At 45.1% G+C, this 23,833-nt stretch overlaps 1 protein-coding gene across 2 annotated transcripts in view; it reads left to right on the plus strand.

Annotated features, from left to right (window-relative positions):
* Positions 1 to 14,278, plus strand: part of FOXK2 (forkhead box K2) — a gene marked incomplete at its 5' end in the record, with an annotated part of 70,772 nt that extends 56,494 nt beyond the window's left edge. The window contains 2 exons of one of the 2 annotated variants that reach the window (XM_082678091.1): positions 13 to 222; positions 11,094 to 14,278. In XM_082678091.1, coding sequence (XP_082534217.1) covers positions 13 to 222; positions 11,094 to 11,290 — 407 coding nt within the window. In that variant the 3' untranslated portion in view covers positions 11,291 to 14,278. The remainder of the gene's footprint in view (positions 1 to 12; positions 223 to 11,093) is intronic. The other variant, XM_082678092.1, reaches the window with a different exon arrangement.
* Between the last annotated feature and the right edge of the window lie 9,555 nt (positions 14,279 to 23,833).

Here is a 23,833-nt window from a genome sequence, read left to right on the forward strand (position 1 = left end):
CTTTGAATTTAGTGAAAGTAGAACCTATTCCTGCGATTAGCCATGCCACACTAGGTGCCGCTGGCCGGATCATTCAGACGTCACAGACCACCCCTGTCCAGACGGTCACCATAGTGCAGCAGGCACCTCTAGGTCAGCACCAGCTTCCAATAAAAACTGTAACACAAAACGGGACTCACGTGGTGCCAATCCCCGCCGCCATCCACGGCCAGGTGAATAATGGTAAGCAGTGTCCTCCATGGGTTACTGGGTGCTAACAACTTGAGCAAAGGTCCTCTGCTGTCCTTTTATGGAGCGTGGTGTTCAAGGTTTTCATTCTGTTACAATTTTAATTTTTTTGTCTGAAGAAATGTTTGCATTTGTAAACTACAGGAAACTGAATAGTGCTATAGGATACCAGGGAATTGGCTGTGGGAATTGGCTCCCATGTGATTCCCATTGGAGGAGCCATCTGAAGAGAGAAGCATTTCTAAATATAGTAAGTCCCCTACATATGAACAAGTTCCATTCCAAGAGCGCGTTCTTAAGTCCATTTTGCTCGTAAGTCCAACAAAGTTAGCCTAGGTACCCAACTAACACAATTGGCTGTATAGTACTGTACTGTTAATAGGTTTCTAATAACTTTTCGTACATATAATACATAAAAAACAAGCAAACACCAAAAAATAAAACATTTTTAATCTTACAGCACAGTACCTTGAAAAGTACAGTAGTACAGTACAACAGCTGGCATACGGGGGCTGGCATGGAGTGAACAGGCAAGAAATGTTACTGACTGGAGAAGGGAGAGGAGGTGGGAGATGGTAGAGCTGAAGGATCAACAGCAATAGGAGACGGAGGGCAGGCTGCAGTTTCACCCACGCCTGATGTAGATGGAATGCACATTTGCATCTTGAAAGTTTGCAACTTGAAGGTTTGTATGTAGGGGACTTGCTTATCTAGAGAGATGAAAATACTCCCACCTTTTGTAGACATCTGGGTGTGGCCTAGAAGCAACCTGGGGGCTGTCACAGCTGAGCTGTCCAATGGCGGTGCCCTCCCCTGGGGCACGGGTGTGCTTGAGAGTATCTGATGGTGGAAGGGGAGAATGCTGGTCTCCTGTTCTCTTTGCTCTGAAAGCCCTCTGGAGCCCCGTGCACATAGCTCCCACGGATGTTCTGACATGGACGAGCCTAAGGGAGCCTGGCTTTTAAACCAGAGGACAGAGAACCTTCTTCCACCCAGTCCTGTGGAGCAGTGTGAAGGGTAGGAGTCCAGCTGGCTGTTAAGTCAGCTCAGGAGTTTGGGCTCCTTGGAACTGGTGTTCAGACGTCTTTGCAGTGAGGCTTCACCCAGGCATGTGGAGTGTGCTTGCTGTCCACACACGTGGGCTGTCGTGATTCAACTACAGGACTCCAAGCAGTAGAATCAGAAGCTACTGGCTCAAAGTAGCTCTCTGTGCCCAGAGAAAGTTTCTTGGAAAGAGGGTGGGGAACAGAAGGCTTAATAGTGTTGACCTCTGAATCCTTCCTTACTGAGCTATTAAGGGACAGAGACCTGGGACAGACACCTCATGTGGTTCCGCTTCCCCCTTGCTCCTCCCCAAATTTAATGGACGAATAATATCTGCAACCTTTTCTAGGGAAGACTAACCACTGAGAGTTTTTTGTTTTTAAGTAATAGGTAACCTGCCACTTGTGGATAAATTGAGAAGTTTGCAACCAGTTGCCCATTTAAAATGCTTTCTTCCTCAAGCCTGGTGTCTCCTAAGTAACTAAGAGTTTTTCAGGCCTCATTCTTCTTTTCTTCATGAATTACTTGGTTGTCACAGGTGGTCCAGATGTGGCAAACCTGGTGGCCCTGTGTGTGGCTGTGAGCAGGTGGTGTCAAGAGGTGGACAGTCTATTTCTGGTCAGAGCTGTTCTTCCCTGTCTTAAGCCATGGTGTAGGCTGTTGATTCCCAGATACCATGTGCCTTAGAATCACTCAAGGGCTCCCTCCCACAGTCCCCAACTGAGCAGGTCTGGCCTGGGACCCTAGAATGTACATTTCTCACATGTTCCAGACCTTCTGAGAACTGCTGTGCAGGTCAGGGCCCTTTTATGGCCACCTGTCTAAGGAGTTTGAGAAACTGTGTATCCCTTTCACATATTTAAATTGGTGTCTAAAATTTTTCTTTATAAATTTAATAAGCAAGGAATTAAATTTTCCACTATTGAAAATACTGATGTTTTATTTTAAAATATTTTTTTTAATTTTTATTTTTGGCTGTGCTGCACAGCTTGCAGGATCTTAGTTCCCCAACCAGGATTGAACCTGAGCCCTCAGCAGTGAAAGTGCGGAGTCCTAACCACTGGACCACCAGGGAATTCCCAATACTGATGTTTTAAAATAAAACTTACATTATTCTTTTAAACGTGCTCCTGGCTCTGAATACTGCTCTGATTTGATGCCCCTTCTCACCCACATATCAGCACACAGACAAGCAGGCTCGCCAATCCTCGTGGCTCAATCCCATGTCCCCCACAGATTTTGTGCTAGTGCCACATACTTTATGCTTAAATGTCATTTACTGAGTACATATTTTCTTTGCAATAATAAAATGGAGAAATATTAAAGATTTAATTGTCTGTGACTATAAGGATTCACTTATCAATTGTTATAACTATAGAATTGATCAAAACCAAACTTATAATTCTTTAAAAATTGTATTTGGGAATTCCCTGGTTGTCCAGTGGTTAGGACTCTGCACGCTTTCACTACCATGGACCCAGGTTCAATCCCTGGTCAGGGAACTAAGATCCTGCAAGCCGCATGGCACAGCTAGATAGGTAGATAGATAGATAGATAGGTAGGTAGTATTAAAGATGCATTTTTCAATATATCTGGGCTTTAAAGAAAACCACACAATTATTGTATTATATTGACAATCACTGCTGGGAACAGTAGGCAAAGTGCTGGGTCAGCCCTGAGAAACCTTGTTCCCACTCAGAAGAAGGAAGGGTAGAAGAAATGCTAAAACTCCTTCCAGTTTTAGTCATCTTTTAGTGGGAGTTATCTGTTAGTGGGAAATTTTATTGGTTCTCCTTGAATTTAGTCTCAACCTTTTACTTAGAAATCACTTGGTCTAGAAGAGGATTTGATGTCTAGTCAGTAGTAAGTCAGGTCCACAGTGCCAGTGTTCCACTCTTCCTTTGTTTCATGCTCCATCTTGACATTTGCATCCCCAAAAGCAGCCCAGTTGAGTGGGTGAGAGAGAGGCTGTTGAGAAAGGGGAGGAGGGAGGAGGTGGCAGATCAGCTTATAGAAAGATTCCATGGGCAAGTAGAGACTCTGATGGTGGTTTTTTTTGAAAACTGCTGTTGGGTGTGATGTGGATGCTGTATGACCCAGCTGTGACCTCCCTTACCCTTGAAAGTCACTCTCAAGAAAGGGAAGCAGTGCCTAGTACTAATGAATTTTGAAAATCAGAAGCTTTGGTATTTTAAATTTTTATTACGGAAAATTACAAACTTTCTGAAAATTAATTCACAGCCAGCCTTGTTCCATATTCCTCACCCGTCCCATCTGCTCCCACCCAGATCCAGACATGTCATTCCCTGTTTTGGCATGCGTCTCTAAAGAAGGACTCTCTTTTAGTATATAAGCACAATACCATTGTTATAGTTTTAAAAATAAACAGTAATTCTTTTAGTTAGTTTTTGGCTGCGTTGGGTCTTCGTTGCTGTGCACGGGCTTTCTCTAGTTGTGGGAGCGGGGGCTACTCTTTGTTGCAGAGCACAGGCTCTAGGCACACAGGCTGCAGTAGTTGTGGCACGCGGGCTTAGCAGTTGTGGCTCGCGGGCTCTAGAGTGCAGTTTCAGTAGTTGTGGCGCACGGGCTTAGTTGCTCCGCGACGTGGGATCTTCCCGGACCTGGGCTCGAACCCATGTCCCCTGCATTGGCAGGCGGATTCTTAACCACTGTGCCACCAGGGAAGTCGTCCCAACAATAATTCTTTTATACCCAGTGTCTCCTTAGGGTTCAAATCATCTGTATTTTTTTTAAAATTGTGGTATTCAATAAAATACACATAATATAAAGTTTACCATTTTAAAGTATGTGGTTCAGTGGCATTAAGTACATTCACAGTATTTTGAAGCCATCACCTCTAACTAGTTGAAAAGCATTTTCATCACCCCAAAAGGAAATCTCACACTCATTAAGCAGTTACTCCCCATTCCCCACTTACCTCAGTCCCTGGTAACCACTAATGTACTTTACATCTCTGTGGATTTACCTGTACTGGATATTTCCTGTGGATGGAATCGTATGAATTGTGGCTCTTCTTAGCTGGCCTCTTAGCACAATGTTTTGAGGTTCATCCATGTTGTAGCATGTGTACATCATTCCTTAGCTGAATATGTTTCCATTTTGTTTATTCATTCATCAGTTGATGGGCATTTTGGTTGTTTCCACCTTCTGGCTATTGGGAATATTGCTGCTATGACATTCATATACAGGTATCGGTTTGAGTCCTTGTTTTCATTTCTTTTGGGTGTATACCTAGGAGTGAAATTACTGGGTTGTATGGTAATTCTCTGTTAATTTATTGAGTAGCCACCAAACTTTTCCTCAGCAGCCACAACAATTTTCCATTCCATCCTCAATGATGTGCAAAGGTTCTTATTTGTCCAAATCCTCACTTGGTATTTTCTCCTTTATTTTGATCATGGCCATCTTACTCTTAATTGTGGTTTTGATTTGCATTTTCCCCATGACTAATGGTGTTGAGCATCTTTTCATGTGCTTGTTGGTTATTTGTATAGCATCTTTGAAGAAATGTCTAAATCCTTAGACTTTTTTTCTAAATTGGGTTGTTTGTTGTCGAGTTATAGGAGCTCTTTATATATTCTGGATACTAGGTCCTAATCAGATACAGGTTTCCCGTGCTATCCAAAGTAGAGGGTTCCTGTGAAACCTAACAGATGCACAAAATGAGTCAAGGTAGAGCACAGACACTCAGAGACACAGTTCAGAGCTCTGGCGGCTTGATGCTGAGATGGAGTATGGTTCCTGGGGAGGAACTTGGCGATGTCACTCACTGCTCGGGCTGCTGCTGCCTCTCCAATGGCTCGCTGCAAAACACATGGTAAACGCTATTTTTGCTTTTTGCCTTTCTCCATAAAAGTGAAAATCCTCTTCAGATTTCTTTCCATTATCAAAAATGGGTACTAACGTAGGTCTTTCATAAACGTGAAGTGGCATAAAGGGAACTTTTGCAAAGGGGGGCGTGGGGGGATACCTGTATATGATTTGCAGATATTTTCTTCCATTCAGTGGGTTTGTCTTTTCACTTTCTTGATAGTGTCTTTAATGCACAAAAGTTTTTAATTTTGATGAAGTCAAGTTTATTTTCCCTTTTGTTTCTTATGCTTTTGGTGTCATATGTAAGAATTCATTGCCAGATCTGAGGTTATGAAGACTTACACTTAGACTCCTGTGTTTTCTTCTACTAAGAGTTTTATAGTTTAGCTCTTATGTTTAGGTCCTTGATGCATTTTGAGTTAATTTTTGTATATAATGTGAGGGCCCGGCTTCATTGTTTTGCATGTGGAGATCCAGTTGTCCCAGCACCACCTGTTGAAGAGACTGTTCTTTCCCCATTGAATGGTCTTGGCTCCACTGTTGAAACTGTTGACCTCAGATGTATGCATTTATTTCTCTCAGTTCTATTTCACTGATTTTCGTGTCTACCCTTATGCCAACACCACACTGTTTTGACTACTGTAGCTGTGTAGGAAGTTTTGAAATCCGGAGGTGTGAGTCCACCATCCTTTTTCAAGAATGTTCTGACTATTCTGGATACCTTACAATTCCATGTGAATTTTAAGATCAGCTTTTCCATTTCTGGGGGAAAAAATGGGATTTTGATAGGGATTGCATTGAAGCTGTAGATTACTTTGGGTAGTATTGCCATCTTAATGATATTAATTCTCTAATCCTTGAGCATGGAATGTCTTTCCATTTATTTAGGTCTTTGATTTCTTCAGTGTTTTATAGTTTTCAGTATATAAGTCTTGCAGTGTTTAAGTCTTGGTTAAAATTCTTCCTATTTTATTTCTTTTGAATGTTTTTCTAAATGGAATTCTTTTCATAATTTTCTTTTGAAATTGTTCATTGCTACTGTATAGAAATACAACTGATTTTTTTGCATGTTGATCTTGTACCCTGCAAGTTTGCTGAATTCAAACACTAATACTAATTGATTGTATTGCTTTTTTTTTTTTTTTTTTTGCCGGGACTCTCACGGTTGTGGCCTCTCCCGTTGCGGAGCGCAGGCTCAGCGGCCATGGCTCACGGGCCCAGCCGCTCCGCGGCATGTGGGATCTTCCCGGACCGGTGCACGAACCCGTGTCCCCTGCATCGGCAGGCGGACTCTCAACCACTGAGCCACCGGGAAAGCCCTGATTGTGTTACTTTTTGATTAGGGGGTTTCCTTATGTCAATTTGTTAAGATTTTCTATATATAAAGATTATGTCATCTGCCAGTAGAGATAGTTTTTTACCTCCTTTCCCATTTGGATGCCTTTTATTCCCCTTTCCTGCCCAGCTGCCCTGGTAGGACTTCGAATGCAGTGTTGACTAGCAGTGGCAAAGCAGGCATCCTTGTCTTGTTCCTGATCTTGGGGGAAGCATCCAGTCTCTCACCATCGAAGCTGATTAACTGTGGGTTATCGTACATGTTACTATGTTGAGGACTTTTCCTTTTATTCCTGGTTTGCTGAGTAGTTTTATCATGAAAGGGTGTTGAATTTTGTCACATACTTTTTCTGTGTTAAGATGGTCGTGTGTTAAGATGGTCGTTACTCCTTTAGTCTGTTAAAACAGTGTATTCCATTGGTTGAGTCCAACATGCTCTGGCCACTTTTCAGCCTCTTCTGCACTGGACCACAGTTATGGTCACAGGTACTTAGTCCATTTTTGTGGAGACTCTGCTACCCTAGACCTCCATCTTGTGGGGCAGTGGTCTTGGGAGGAAAGGTGTCTTTACCCTGCAGACAGTGTCCTCTTATGACCAGCGTTCCCACCTGTTGTCCTGAATAGTCTCCCCTGGGCTCACAGGTATTATTCCTTCTTATAAGAAAGTGGCCCCAGCCTCCAGCCTGTGCTGCCCTGGGGTCCAGGCCCTGCTAGGTGTTGAGGAGGTGAAAGGGTTTTGTGGGAGCCTTCTCCATCTGCCTGGTGGTGTGCTCTGTTGACTTACCCCAGCGTCCTTCGGGAACCACTTGCAGGTTGTGGTAGCAGCAGGCAGAGCGCCCGCCGGACCAGCACGGTCTTCCGCTGGCGCAAGGGGAGGAGCTGCTTGGACTTGGTGGGGCGTGGCCAGGTTAGCAGTGAGGCGGCGCCGCCTCCTCTGGGGCATCATTCTGCCTCTGCCTCTGCATCTGCAACACCCGCCCCGTGTGAGGCTGCTGCTCTGTGGGACTCCTGGTAGGTGGTCCCACACACTTGAGCCTGTATCCATGGATTCCGTATTTGCAGATTTCTTGCAGATCACTGAAATTTACTTATAACTCCCAGATCAGTACTCATTGTATTGATTTCACAGCCCTTTGCGGGCTTGTGCAGAGCAGCAAAGTATTCAAGTTCAGCATGCTGGTTCCCAGCCGAGCACAACTCGGCAGTGCCCCCTCCTCATTTCAGCTCCCACTGTGAACACGTGTTGTACTCACTGTTTCTTAGGGCCACGGTTTTCATGTTTTGTAATTTTTGTTGGTGGTTTTGCTGTTTGTTTTTTTAATAAAACTCTATGTATATGTATGTATGGCTGCATTGGGTCTTCGTTGCTGCACGTGGGCTTTCTCTAGTTGTGGTGAGCGAGGGCTACTCTTCATGGTGGTGCACAGGCTTCTCATTGCGGTGGCTTCTCTTGTTGCGGAGCCTGGGCTCTAAGTGCGCGGGCTTCAATAGTTGCATCGTTGTGGGCTCAGTAGTTGTGGGTTACGGGTTCTAAAGCACAGGCTCAGTAGTTGTGGCGCAGGGGCTTAGTTGCTCCGCAGCATGTGGGATCTTCCTAGACCAGGGCTCGAACCCGTGTCCCCTGCATTGGCAGGTGGATTCTTAACCACTGCGCCGCCAGGGAAGTCCCGGTTTTGCTGTTTAAAGTGGACTCCGAGCATGGTTCTGAAAAGGCCTGGAGTGTTCTAGGCACTGAAGGCTGTGATGTGCCTTATGGAGAAAGTACAGGCATGAGTTCAGTGTTAATGGATCAACAGTATAGATTAAGTCGTCTTTAATCAAAAGCCACATAAAACAAGGTATGTGTTGATCAGTTGACAAGCCCTACCCCGTGTTTCCCCGGGGCAGCAGCTCAGCACCTGCCAGCTTGGTATCTCACCTGGTATGGCTCAGCTTTGGGCACTGATTCACTCACAGCCGTGTCAGGCATCTCTTAGGAGCAGTGGTGCTGGGCTATAGCAGGAAATGTGTCCGTGCGTTATGCTTGGAGGGGAGTTGAGTCTCGCCTGAGTGAAGAGTGCATCCCAGGACACAGCCAGGAAACTGGGTAGGACAGCACGTTGGCAGGGAGACCTGCAGGGCCAGGGGCTGCTGGTGTGGGAAGCAGGCAAGCTGGGGAACCAACGAGTGTCCAAGCCTAAGATGGGTATTTCAGGGGCATTCACAGCCACAGGGAGGCTGGGGGCTTCAGGGGATCAGCCAGGAGGCCGTGCCACCATCCAGGTTGGAGCTGCTGGCCTCTGCCTGTGTACGCAGACAGTGCTAATTAATTAGATGGGTGGGGGGGCGAGAGGGGTCAGGATGGTGCCTGGCGTCCCCTTGGAATGTGACCCTGGAGTTGAGTCACCCTCCTGCTGAGGCACCATGTGACTGAGGGCAGAGTACCCCCAACAGGAACATGGTGCTCTCCCTGCTCTGTGGGCACCTGCGTGGCCTCTCGAGAGCGCCCCGGTGCAGCACATTGTCATAGCACATTGTCACAGCTGCCCTCTCACCCTTGGGAAAGGAAGCCCGTCTCCCCAGGAACGTGCGTTGAGCTCCAGTTACTGCCACCACGGGCATAAGGAGGGCACGGAAAGGAAAGCCTGGCATTTTGATGCCTGGTGTTCATGGGCAGTGGAGAGGTAGGGTGAGTCCAGCTGTGAGGTGGGCTCTTGGCCCTGGCTTCAGTCACAGTTGCACATGTGTGGTTCACTAGCATGGTTATGGCTGTGTTATTTCTTCAACGACTCCTCATCATTTTGGTCAGATACGGAGTCTTGGGCCGACACCGTGCTTAGGTGGCGTCCCACCTGCTCACTGTAGCCTGAGTGCCCCTTTGCACTCTTCCTGCTGAGATTTCTCCTCTGCCCACTCCTCAGTCTCCCTCACTGTCCTGGTCCTTTTCTTTCTGTCACCTTTCTTAAGGGTCTGCAGTTCATGCAGTTAGCGGAAGACCCTGCTCAGCCTGGCCTAGGAACCACGCCATGCCTGCTTGGGAATCTGGGACCCAGGCTCCACCCACATCCCTGCCTCCCAGACAGCAGGCCCTGCTCTCTGCTGCCCCGCCCCAGCACACCAGCCCCTTCTTCCAGTCACATCATTTTTCAGGCTTTGACCGTTTGCACTGATCTACCGTTAACTCCATTCTGCTCTGATTCTACAACCACTAAATCCTCCTGAAATAGCATTTATTCAAGCCAGAATGGGGCAGCTCCTAGACTAGCCAAGGCTCTGGGTCTCTGCCATGGACTGCAGCAGTGAAGTGTGTGTCCTGCTGGAAGAACCCAGGCTCCGTGGCAGTGCTGCCCCAGCACCACACATGCCCTTATTCATGAAAGTGACACAGCAGTCGTTCTTGAGAGATGACACTGGAGGTGGTCAGAGGCCCCATGTTAACCAGGGTCCAGCTGCTGGTCCCTTTGTTCCCTAAAGGCATGCACGTGAAATTTCCTTACACAAACTCCTACTGGGACTTTCGATTGGAATGGTGTTGAATCTGGAGATCAAAGTGGAGACACTGGCATCCTGGCAGTGTCAGAGCTGCCCTTTCTTTGACCTCAGTCTGTGTCCCGTGGCTTCCTGTCTCTCATTTTGTAGACCCTCCCTCATCTCACTTAGCTTCAAGTTCCATTTCTTGAGAGGAAATTCTGTAATCCCCGTGCCAGCTAAAGCAGTATGTTAAACACCTAAAGTTATAAAGCTTGGCGTAAACTCCTTATACTTACAGCTCTTATGCAGCATGCAGAGCAAACTGTCATGAATTGCAGCAGCCGTAATGTCTACTTACTAACATCAGTGTGGCAGGACAGCACGCGTGTCACTGCTGGAACTCAGGCGTGCTCAGGAGACAGGGTCGCTGTTCCCAGCTCTTTGTGCACTTATCTTTCTCCATCTGGCCACCTGCTGCCATGGTCCTAAACCTCCCTTGGGGCATGAGGGCATGGGGTGGGAGGGCAGGGGTCTTCCTGGACAGGATGCTGCTTCTCCAGGTCACTGTGCATCCTCCAGCACACATCCCACCCCCCACTCACCCCCAAGCCCCTCTGAGTGGAATAGCTCCAGGCTCCTCCCAGCCCAGGCCTGCTTTCCCCCTTGGAGGAAGCAGCACTTCCAGGTGTGGGACGACCAGTTTGCCTGGTTGTGCAGAGCACAAGGCAGGTGAGATCAGAGGTGGTGGAGACCCTTGTGCCCAGTGAGAGCCCCATGAGGAGGAAGGCCCCCTCTGTAATGAAGACTGGAGAGAAGAAGGGCTTGGGTGGAGGGGTGTGGGGAAGCCGGCCCAGGGCGCGCAGAGCTCCCTCCCTACAGGCTGGGCTCAGGAGAAGGTGTGCGGCTCCGATGCAGGCTTGGCTTGCTGCACCCCGATCCCCTTCTGGGTTTGGGGACTCTGCATCGGGGAGAAGCCGGCAGCAGCCCATGGGCCAAAACAGCAAAGCTATCTGCTCTGTGCCCCACCTCTGCCTCAGTCCCTTTACCCCTCCTCTCGCTTCAGCAAGACAGCACACGATTGGAAGCAATAAACAGATGCCGGCTGTTCATAAACAAACAGACTCACTGTTCACGCGGTTAATGTGTGGTGGGGACGAGGGTCCATCCAGAAGCATGGGCGCTGACTCACTGTCTCTCCACAGCAGCGGCGAGTCCCTTGCACATGCTGGCGACACACGCCTCGGCGTCGGCCTCCCTGCCCACCAAGCGCCAGAACGGCGACCCGGCGGAGCAGCCAGAGCTAAAGCGGGTCAAGACAGAAGATGGCGAGGGCCTCGTCATCGCCCTGAGCATGGATGCGCCGCCGGCAGCCGTGCGGGAGAAGGGCGTCCAGAACTAGCGGCCAGGAGAGTGTTTCTCACTTTAACGTCAACTCTGTGGTGCCAAAAGGAGACACTGCCTCTCACCGACGCTCAGAGCGCGTTCCCTCGGTGGGTAGAGGGCCCTGCGGTTGGACTTCACCTCAGCACTGGAAACACAAACCCAGGTGGCCTTAAAACTCCTTAATTTAAAGACTGAAGTCACCCCTGAACAAAACCACACGCAGCAAAGCTGGGCTCCGGCAGTGTCTCCCCGCCCAGCGCTCAGCTTAGTTCCGAGTAGATACTCTCAGTCCTTCCGAGGGAGGACGCACCCGGTGCGAGCAGGCCTGCTGGGCCGGAGCCACCCCGCCACCAGTAGACAAGACAGTATTTTGTTGTTCACACGTGGAATTAGAATATTTTGAGGTGTACTTTCTTTCTTTACAAAATAATGGGGTCTTTGACATTTCAGATCACTCCATTTCTACTCTGGTAATTTTGGAATCACACAGGACCTTTTGTGTGGATTTCATTTGGGGAGAAGAAACAAAGTAGTTTTGTTTGTTTTTGTTGTTTGTTTTCAGCCTATGGAATGATTTACTTTTGTCTGTCCTGTTTAAGTTAAGTGGAGCTACTTGACATCTACAAATTTTCCACGTTAGAGCAGTTACCTGAATTAATCCACCTCCATTTCCGTGTGTAAGACGGACAGACACACAGACGGACACCCGCGGGCCACTTGTAACCCTGACGGAAAGAGCTGCCAGGCTCGCGGAGCTGCACTTACCCATTTCTCTTTCTTGCTACTTTTTGTTGTTTGTTTCTTTGTGTTGACTTTGTCCCTGGCATAATTTTCCACTCTAAGTAAAACAAGTCTCCTATGTATTGTGTATGTTTAAAACAAAAGAACTATTACTTCTTCATTTGGAAAAAAAGATTCAATCTTTTATCACACACCCTTTTCAAACAAACATCACAGATCTCTCCGTGGCACGTTCGCTATTTTAGGTGCCGTCACCAGCTCTCGGCATCGTCCGACCAGCCGGCCACCCGATGATGGTGCGGTTTGCCCCCCTCACGGCAGGAGCAGCTGCTGGGGTGGAGCAGAAGCTGCCTGTTGATACAAGGGTCTTGGAAGCAGGCACCCTCTGTCCCGGTAAGCATTGGAAACACCTAGGTTGCTTTCTGATTTGTAATAGGAAATTCCCCTCAACCTTTTAGAACTGAATTCAGTACTAAGGCTGACTTCTCTCCTACAAAAAATAAAAGCGAAAGGAAAGGAAACAAAGGTGAGAGAATGAGAAGTAGGAGGCCCGCACGGCCTCAGCCCATGTACCTCCAGAAGAAAGCCACTCACCTTTCCAGAGGGTTCTGGGGGTCAGAGCTGAGCAGCATGCAAACAGAAAGAGGGCTTTGGCCTTATTGTGAATTTTTAAATGTCATCGTCATTATTTATTTAAATGTAGTTATTTTGGTATTTAATTTTTTTTTTAAAGAGAGGAAAAAACCCCTGTATTTTCCTGGTGGAATGAAACAGCTCAGAATGGTATATTTAGGCAATTTTAAAACAGTTATTATTTACCTAAAGACCAAATATGATAAACCTGTTCTAAGTATTGTGTGTCAATCCACGGTATGGAGCTGTCACAATGTTGTTGCAGATAATGCATATTAAAAATTATGAAATTACTGCACACTAGCTGGATTTATAACTCAGCCATTTAAAAAATAAAAACGAAACCATCATGTGAATGAGACCACGTGTGTGACAGTAGCAAAATCTAACTTGCAGACTGCAGCACGGATGGATCAGAGCACCTCAGGGCAGCAAGCTGCATCTCCCAGCACTTTACAGATACCTTGGAATGTATATTTTTTTTCTTTTTACTCAGAAGGTTTGCAATTTGCAAAATAATTCGGATCTGCTGTGTCCTACATGTGGGATCGGGTCACTCCACTGAGTGCTCCAGACCTTAGTCATGGCCACCGCAGCCCCCTAACCTTGAGCTCTGGGGAGGTGAGTGGACAAGGCCACCCTGATGGGGAGATGGCCTGGGCAACACTAAGCAAATGCCTTGTGCGTCCTCCAGGAGACGCATCTCCACAGCCGTCCAGAAAGACTCGGGTAGATTTTCCCTGCATAAGCCCAGTCCATCAGTTGATTATTTCTGAGCCTAAAATGTAGACTTTATGGGCCTGGAGGGATTTCTGCTTGGTTTATAGGTAAGAAAAAGTACCCTGTTCTCAAATTTAAAGAAGGGAGAAGGTTAGTTTTGGCTGCTGGGAGCTAGAGCATGCCTTTTTCAAAGGTGGGGCATTCTCTTTCCTTTTTCCTTCTGTCTTATTCATTTGGCTCATTCATTGGCACACAGGAATTTAAGAATATCAAGGAGAGGGCAGGAAAAGGAAAACATAGATTAACAAACTACCGTGTCCTGGGCACTTAAAAATTTTTTTAAATTTAGCTTTGAATCCCCAGGAGCCCTTCAACACCCAGGAGTCACTGAGTGTGTCCTTGTGGCTCCACTTGATGCCTGGTGCTACATCAACAGTCACATTGCAATTCACTCCCGCCCGGCTGTCCACTGGTGGTTCCTAAGTGTCTCATTTCAAAAAGTCTCTGCTTTGACTTCTGCCAAACTTCTGAGCTCCCTCAGGGACTAGAAATTTCATTTCAGCAGCTTTGCCCTGAACCAGACAAAAATACAAAAGGGAAACTCACACGTGATCCAAGTGATGTGGCGCATCCCAAGGTGTCTATGCATGGTTTTTGGATTAATCTTCCTCTCACGTCAGTTGAGTCTCCACCCGGACAGCTGAGCTCCTTAAATGCATCACACCTCTCATCGTCCTCTCCTAGAACAACAGAGTAGAGGGGGCCATGGTCAGAAGGGGGTGGGGCGTGTCAGGACTTGGGATTTCTGTGCTATGTTACACAAAGAGACAAGTGACAATCTTCAAGTCCTAACCTCCACTATTCTAGAAGGTATAGTGGTGATTTGTGTGCAAAGATTTGAAATTTTAAAAGTACCAAGTTCCTGAAATTCAATAAAATATTTTTATTAATTTTAATTGAATACAGAGTATCATTGTCATTTTGATAAGCTTAAGCAGGCATGCTTTTTTGCTTTTTTTAAATGCTCTCTGAGCACACCAAAGGCCTAGAGCACTGGAGCGAGTATTCGAAGGAGCTGCTGTGAGGACAGCAGTTCAGGCTTCTTGACTCCACCAGAAGAAAGGGGGCATTGAGTGTTTGCGTGTGAAAAGGGCATTGGGTCACAGGCAGCGATAACAGTCTTGCTGGCTTTCAATCCATCATGTTAGAGTTTTCAAACTTACTTTGAGGTTCTAGTTGTAGCTGCCATTTCTTCTGCAGACTTGCGCCTCAGCTTGAGAAAGATCATTGCAAACAGCCTGAGATACATCCTCCCATGAGATGAAAATCTTGTCTAAATAGGCACATGGTATTCCGGTCCCCACACTGTTAACACTTGGATTGTCCAGCTCCTAGAAGGTATGGATTGCTGATGTCCTGAGGGGTAGGAATAGGAAGGGAGAATACTGAAATGACACGAAGTCCCCTTTGGGAGCTAAATGAAGCTCAAGCACAGAGTGTTCACATGGAGTTTTGTTCTTGACATTGATGCCCTAGTGTAAAAACAGTTCTATTAGCGTAAAAGAGCTGCTCTTCGTGTACTGAGACTCTCTCTCCTAACAAAAGGGAGCATTCCTAAATGTTTTTTTCAGATCTGCTGTCCATGTTGTTTTTTTTAACAAATGTATTTATTTTATTTATTTTTTGGCTGCATTGGGCCTTCATTGCTGTACACAGGCTTTCTCTAGTTGCAGCGAGCGGGGGCTACTCTTCGTTGTGGTGCGCGGGCTTTTCATTGCAGTGGCTTCTCTTGTCACAGAGCACAGGCTCTTAGGTGCAGTCCATTTTGTAGATGCTTTAAAGTGCATTAGGTCTTACCTCCCCCTTCTCACTCAGGAAAAGCTCCTCTGGTAATTCATTAGGGTCGCCTTGTTGAAGTTAAACTGAGTCAAATAGAGCTATCGTACAGGATAACCTACCTTTACCCAAGAAAAAGATGTTGAAGGCAGGAGGCCTTCAGGTATAGGAAACAATTCAGTAACTCTGATAAGAGGTCTTTCATGTAGCAAAAGCCATGTTAGTTATTGCGGAGAGGCCCACATTCAGTCTCTAAGGAAGATATAGGGGGGAATTCCCTGGTGGTCCAGTGGTTGGGACTCTGAGCTTCCACTGCAGGGGGTACAGGTTTGATCCCTGATCAGGGAACTAAGATCCCGCATGCCATGCGGCACGGCCCAAAAAAAAAGGGAAGGCATTGGGGCATGTCATGAAGCTATGTGCAGTTGCCATATGGTAAGTTCAGTCCTAAATATGGGAGGTGAAAGAACCCATAGTATGTCGTGATTTAAACTGTAGCCTCTTGGCTAGCACTCACCGTAGGTCTCTGTGGAATACTGCCTCTTGTTGTTACCCCTCTATGTTTACATCCATAGCAATACAAAATTAGATTTTAACATGGGTCTCTCAGGTGATCTCTGATGAGATGACTAAACCTGTGGGCACAAAATTTTCTGATTTTAGAAATGTCTTTCTGAGGTCTCTGCCCTGTGTCTCACCCATTGGCTGAATAAATAAAGCAACTGTCACAGTCCTCTGAAAAAGAAATAGTAGCAAGGGGGTTAAAACTGGAAGAACAACCAACGTGGTCATTATTTTCCTGAATTTTTCTCCCCTCTTGTATCTCCTGATGTAGACTCCAGGACAGCCTGAATATCAGAACTGCATGTTAGGAATGAACATCAGAATACCCAAGAGAAGCCTTCCCCTCACAAGGGAAGGGGGCCCCTGTGGGACACGTGGAGGGGAATCACAAAACTGTATACCTGTAAGCAGGAGCCCTGGAGACACTGAGGACTCAGAGAAGAGGAATTGGGAAAGGGGACACTTCTAGTCCAAAGAAGTTGGGGGCAGGAGGGAGAAATACTTTTCTTTGGCCCCAAGGAGTGTGCAACATCGCAGGGAGGCTAAAGCCTGAGACTTAGCCAAGGGCCAGGAAAGCGGGTACCCAGGAGACAGGAAGTTAGAGAAAGATTCTCTAGGGCTGTGTATGGCATCCTGGGCTCACCCTCAGCTGCACATGCCTGGAACTGACTGAGGAAGCAAAGCAAAGTCTTTATTAATTGAACTCCCGTGAAGAATGGCCCCAAATAGCACTGCAGAGCTTGGGAAACAACTGACCCCCAACAACTGACCCCAAACCACAACCCACAGAGGGCAGGTCGGCACATTTATTCTGAACCTAGCCAGGTTATTTGCCTGCTTAAAAAAAAAAAAAAAGATTCTACATTCTCTACAGGATTTAAACAGGACTCAGAGCTTCATAAAATGAACAATGTCCAGAATACAGTTCAAAAATACAGTGTACAAAGAGCCAGGAAAATCTCTTAAGGGGAAAGAAAAGAGATGTCAACTTAAGCATGTTGGAATAATCAGAAAAGGACATTAGCTTTCTATGGCTTTAATTACTGTAACCAGACTCCATGAAGTAAGGACAAACGCTCTTGAACCGAAAGCTATAGAACTTAACAAATGAAAAATTCGGTGGATCAACAGAAAAATGCTGGGAAACAAACGAACCTTAGCCTCAGGGACCTGTGGGACAATATAAAAAGATCAAATATACCCTGGGTTAATGAATTCACAGCAAGAGGAGAAAGACATTGGTGTTTTAAAAATAATAATAATAATAACAATGCCTAAAAATGTCCCAGATATAATTGTAAAGATTCACAAAGCTCCACAAACAGGATAAATTCAAAGAAAAACCATGTCAAGACACACCACTGGCTACTGACACTGAAAACATTTTATCTTGAAAGCACCCAAAGAAAAGTTACTTACTATATACAGAGTAACAATCTGAATACAAATTTCTCATCAGAAACCATGGAGGCCCTATGACTAGAAAAATTTTAAAGGGCTTAAGGTAACTCAATCTAGAATACTATATCCATAGAAAATATCAGGAGTGCAGATTAAAAGATATTCTTAGATGAAGGAAAACTAAGAATTCTTAACCAGTAGAGCTGCTCAAAAAGAAACGCTACAGGACATTCTTCAGGCAAAAAGTAAATAACAGAAACTTTGGAACTTCAGGAATGAAGGAAGAGATCAACAGAAATGGTAAATATCTGGGCAACTATAATAACTAGTTTTTCCTCTTAATTTCTTTAAAATATTCTAACTTTCCAATGTAAAAGTTTTAACATTGTCTATCAGGGTTTTCAGTGTATGTAAACTTAACACATATTGACAAAAGTACAATATAAAGGAGGAAGGCAAAGGTTTGTAGGTCTCTACATTTCTACACTGAAGTGGTAAAACATTCTTAGGTAGACTGAAAAGCTAGCTTTGTCTGTTGTAGTCACTAGTGCAATCCCAATACCAAACGAAGGTAAAGGAAAAATCCAAAAGGTAAATTAAAATGGAATGCTAAAATTTATTTTGAAATAACACGAAGGCAGAGAACAGGAACCCAAAGGGGAGGGGACAAGCAAAAAACAATAATATGGTAGGATCTTATCAATAATTACATTAAATATAAATAGTCTAAATAGACCAATTAAGAGTGTGTCAGTTGGATCAAAAAATAAAACCCAACTTACTTTAAATAATATGGATAGGTTAAAAGTAAAAGGATAGAAAAAGTATATCCTGTGAACACTTGAAAGTTGGAGTGACTATATTAATGTCAAAGTAGACCTCAGAATAAGGAAAACTATCAGGCATAAAGACGTTACATAATGATACAGGGTCAATGCACCAAGACACACAACAGCCCTAGGGTTCCAAGCACCCAACAACAGTGCCTCAAAATAAATGAAGCAGGGACTTTGGTTTCAGGTTCCACGTGTAAGGAGCTGGGAAGCTGCCACTTACTCCTAACACATAAATAGTGCAACAGCCCAAAAATCAACAACTCGTCTTGGAGCTAAGAGAGGTGAGGGTGCAGGGCAAACCACTACCCCCAAGATACGAGAGACAGATGGGCGAACACAGGAGTGGAGACTACCACGGGGACCGGTGCTGGGCTACAAAAACCTCCCCTGTGAGCAGTCAACTGCTGGACAACTCTGAGAGTTAATGCCCCAGGGGAACCCAGTCTTAGGGGTTCCCCACACTTTTGTACATTTTACTTCCAGAAACTCAACCAGGTTCTCACAGAAAATATTGGAAAAAACCAAGGGAGGGGAAAGGAACCATGTTTGAAATAGACCAGAGCACTTTTTTTTTTAGGTTCTTTTTTGATGTGGACCATTTTTAAAGTCTATTGAATTTGTTACAATATTGCTTCTGCTTTGTTTTTTGGTTTTTTGGCCACAAGGCATGTGGGATCCTAGCACTCTGACCAGGTATCAAACCTACACCCCCTGCATTGAAAGGTGAAGTCTTAACCACTGGACCGCCAGGGAAGTCCCTAGAGTACTGCGTTCTTAACAAAGCCTGCCTTCAGGAGAAAAGAGTTAACCAGAGCCTACCTGACCTAGAAGGGAAATTCCCAACCAGCCCACTCTAGCCACCCTGTCCCATCTAAGAGGGAAGAAAACCTGAGAAACTCTTATGTAGTTCATAGCCCAGAGGCACAGGCTCCCTGAGACCTGCCCATAGGACTGTACACCGCTGCCCTGCCCCACCCCCATCCTGCACCTTACCACGTCACTGAAGACCTGTGTACAGCAGCTCCTTTTATCCAGTACATCATATCCAGTTGTCAAGAAAAAATTACAAGTATTAACTAAAAGGAAAACAATTTGTAGAGACAGAGCAAGCATCGCAACCAGACGTGGCAGGGGTGTTCGTGTTATCAGACGGGATCTAAAACAACTAGGACTAATATGTTAAGGACTCTAATGGATAAAGTAGACAGCATGCAAGAACAAATAGGCGATGTAAGCATAGAGACGGAAATCCTTAAAGAACTATAAAGAACATTGTAACAGAAGTGTCTGTGATGGGCTTGCTAGTCGACCGGACACAACTGAGGAGAGAATCTCTGCACTTCAGGATGCATCAATAGAAACTTTCACAAGTAAAAAGCTAAGAGAAGAAAGACTGGGAAAAATAAAAATAAAAAGCAGAACATCCAAGGACTGTGGGGGCAGCTACATAAGGTATAACCTATGTGTTACAGGAGTACTAGAGAAAATGGAAGTACCAGAAAGAAAGGAGCAGAAGAAATGTTTGAAACAAGAATGAATGAGAATTTCCCCCCAGATCCAGGAAGCTCAGAGAATACCAATCAGGATAAATGCAAAAAACAACTACCTAGGCATAACATTTTCAAAAAACAAGGACAATACAAAACAATAACAGATGTGGTAGATATTAATCCAACTATATCAGTAATCACTTTGAACATCAATGGTCTAAATATACCAATAAAACACATAGATTGTCAGAGTGGATCAAAAAGCAAGACTCAACTATACGTTGTCTACAAGAAACTTTAAATATAAAGACACTTAATATAGATTAAAAGTAAATTAATGGAAAAAAAGACATCATGCTAACACTAATCAAAAGAAAGTAGGAGGGGGCTTCCCTGGTGGTGCAGTGGTTGAGAGTCCGCCTGCCAATGCAGGAGACATGGGTTTGTGCCCCGGTCCGGGAAGATCCCACATGCCGCGGAGCGGCTAGGCCCGTGAGCCATGGCCGCTGAGCCTGCGCGCCCAGAGCCTGTGCTCCGCAACGGGAGAGGCCACAACAGTGAGAGGCCCGTGTACCGCAAAAAACAAAAACAAAAAAAACAAAAACAAAAGAAAGTAGGAGGGGCTTCCCTGGTGGCACAGTGGTTGAGAATCTGCCTGCCAATGCAGGGGACACGGGTTTGAGCCCTGGTCCAGTAAGATCCCACGTGCTGTGGAGCAACTAAGCCCGTGTGCCACAACTACTGAGCCTGCGCTCTAGAGCCCGCGAGCCACAACTACTGAGCCTGCGTGCCACAACTACTGAAGACTGCACACCTGGAGCCCGTGCTCCACGAGAAGCCACCACAATGAGAAGCCCGCACACCACAATGAAGACCCCAACACAGCCAAAAATAAAAACAAATAAATTGATAAGAAAAAAAAAGCACGAGTAGTTTTTGTTGTTGTTTTGACAGTGCCGCGCGGCTTGAGGGGTCTTCGTTCCCTGACCAGGACTGAACCCACGCCTCAGCAGTGAAAACACAAGAGTCCTAACCACTGGGCCGCCAGGGAATTCCCAGGAGTAGTTACTTTATTTTCAGAGAGAGCAGACTTCAAACCAAGGAAAGTTATCACTGATAAAGATGGGCATTTCATCATGATAAAAGGAACAATTCTGCAAGACAACGTAACAAAATAAATGAAGCAAAAGCTGAAAGAACTAAAATAAATAAATCCACATTACATTTTGATACTTCAACATTCCTCTCTAGGTAATTGATAAGTAGACAGAAAGTCAGCAAGGCTATATAAAAGCTCTGAGCAACACCAGTCAATGTAATTGCCATTGATAGAGCATTCTACTCAACAGAATAACGCATTCTTCTCAAATGCACATGGAACATTCACCAATATAGACCAAACCTTGGGTCATAAAACAAAACTTACAAGCTTTAAAGAATTAAAATCATACATAGTATGCTCTTTGACAATTAGGGAATTAAACTAGAAATCAATAATAAAGATATTTTTTAAATCCTCAAATGTTTTGAAATTAGACATCATATTTTGAAATAATCCATGATTCAAACAGGAAGTCTTAAAGGGAATTAGAAAATAATTGTAACAGAATGAACATGAAAATATATCAAATTTGTGAAATGCAGCTAAAAGTGTTTATAGGGAATTTTATAGCACAAAGAAAACCTAAAATTCAGTCATCTACAATTCTACCTTAAACTAGAAAAGAATGAATATAACCCATAGCAAATAATCAGCAAAAATTGAAAAAATAAATAAGGAGAAAAAAAGATCAATGAAATCAAAGCTGATTCTTTGAAAAAAAAAAAAAATCAACAAATTAACTTCGACTGGAATGACGGAGGGAAGAGAGGATACAAATGACCACCATCAGGAATGAGAGATGGGCTCTCTGTGATAAGCTCCGTTGCTCTACCTACCACCTATTCACCCTATTATGGAGGCAGTATTCCCACCCTGTGTACATGGGGGTGGCTGGACGTGACACTATGACACTGGCCAGATGAGATGAACTGTAGTTTATCAGTCACACATACGCACACCTGAGGACACTGCAAGCCAAGTAGGATCACATGGGCGTCACTTGGGAACACAGTGAATAACCTAGGGCTACAGGAGGCAGGCTTTGTAGTATCAAGAGTTGGGGACTGAGAGACAAATACCGTATGCTAACACATATATATGGAATTTAAGAAAAAAAATTGTCATGAAGAGCCTAGGGGTAAGACAGGAATAAAGACCCAGACCTACTAGAGAATGGACTTGAGGATATGGGGAGGGGGAAGGGTAAGCTGTGACAAAGCGAGAGAGAGCATGGACATATATACACTACCAAACGTAAGGTAGATAGCTAGTGGGAAGCAGCCGCATAGCACAGGGAGATCAGCTCCGGTGCTTTGTGACCACCTGGAGGGGTGGGCTAGGGAGGGTGGGAGGGAGGGAGAAGCAAGAGGGAAGAGACATGGGAACATATGTATATATATAACTGATTCATTTTGTTGTAAAGCAGAAACTAACACACCATTGTAAAGCAATTATACTCCAATAAAGATGTTTAAAAAAAAAAAAAACAGTGCGGGACCCCATTCCGGGAGGATGTGATTGTTTGAATAACCCCATGAGCTGGAAGGGAACTGAAAATGCTTACTCAGGGATAAGCAGGAACTGCACCTGTTCTGTTTGATAAGGAGAGTTGTTTGGCTGGGGGGGCTTTATCCATGGAAGTAGAGTGGGTAGCAGAACTTGTAGTTAGGCCATTCCAGGCCTTCCCAGCTGAACCAAATGTTAAGGCAGCACGTAATACTGAACCTTAATTGCAGGCTTCATTACCACATCCACATCTGTAAAAAGGATAATAAAGGAATCCTATGAAAAATTGTGCTCATAAATCTGACATCTTAGATGGAACAGACTAATTCCTCGAAATACACAAACTACCAAATTTACTAAAGAAATAGGTAGACAGAATAGACTTGTCAACAAATTGAATTTGTAACTCAAAACCTTCCAACATAGATAAGCTCCAGGAATTGTCCCCCCATCAAATCAGCTACTGAGCTTGTAAGAACTGTCTGAATTAACTATTTGGGAACTATGGAGTCTACGCAAACACTTGCAATATCCAGGGGAGTGCTCCATATAGAAAGGCTGGTAAATTGCAGTGAATTTTGGCATTTCACGTAGCAACTACCATCCCCCATCATCCAGCCTTGTGGCAGACAGCCATGGGGACAGCACCCCACGTTCCTGGTACAGCTTGCTGAAGTCAGGGTGGACAATAGGGACTTTCTCCTCCAAAATTCTGAGTTGTGTATTTTAATCTGCCTGGCGGTTTGCTGAGGGGCTGGTTCAGATCTGGCCATTATTTAACACCCACAACCTGAAGTAGCTTCCCTGGCAGCATGGGTCAGGTGATTTAAAAGGGCAGAATAGCTTCTTTTTTTTTAATCTTATTGGATCCAGGAACATAAGGAAATCTGTGACAAAACATTAGCTGAACACAAGCTAAAGTAACAGACTTCAGTGATCACGAATGACAAGAAATGTAGTCTTGGGACTTCCCTGGTGGTGCAGTGGTTAAAAATCCACCTGCCAATGCAGGGGACACGCGTTTGAGCCCTGGTCCGGGAAGATCCCACATGCCACGGAGCAGCTAAGGCCGTGGGCCACAACTACTGAGCCTGCACTCTAGAGTCCTCGCATCACAACTACTGAAGCCCGTGCACCTAGAGCCCGTGCTCCACAGCAAGAGAAGCCACCGCATGAGAAGCCCACGCACTGCAACGAAGAGTAGCCCCTGCTCGCCACAACTAGAGAAAGCCCGTGCAGCAACGATGACCCAATGCAGCCAAAAATAAATAAAAACTAATTTAAAAAAATCAATGTGATTCACCACATTAACAAAGAGACCATCAGACAAAACGACACAATCATTCCCAGTGGCATGAAGCTGCGAGCATGCGCCTCCTTAAACTTGGTGTTCTCAGCACCTCGTCTGCCTCACTCTTGTCTTGACTGTTCAGGTGGGTCCAGAGTGCTTAAAGAAAAAAACCTGCATTTTTCAGAGAAACATAACAGAATCCATAACAACACACATACCATTTGCAATGTCCAAGGTACAACCCCAAAGTACTAGACACACAGGTTAATGTGACTCATACACAGAATAAAAGAAAATCAATGGAGACTTGCTCTGAGAAAATCCAAATGTGAGAATTACAAAGATTTTAACTTATGTCCTACAAATATGCACAAGGACGTAAAGAAAGATTGTTCATGTGAATGAGCAAATGAAAAAGCTTAGTTAAGAATTAGAAACT

The sequence above is a fragment of the Grampus griseus genome (assembly GCF_964374135.1).
Source record: "Grampus griseus genome assembly, chromosome: 20".
Lineage (NCBI taxonomy): Eukaryota > Metazoa > Chordata > Mammalia > Artiodactyla > Delphinidae > Grampus > Grampus griseus.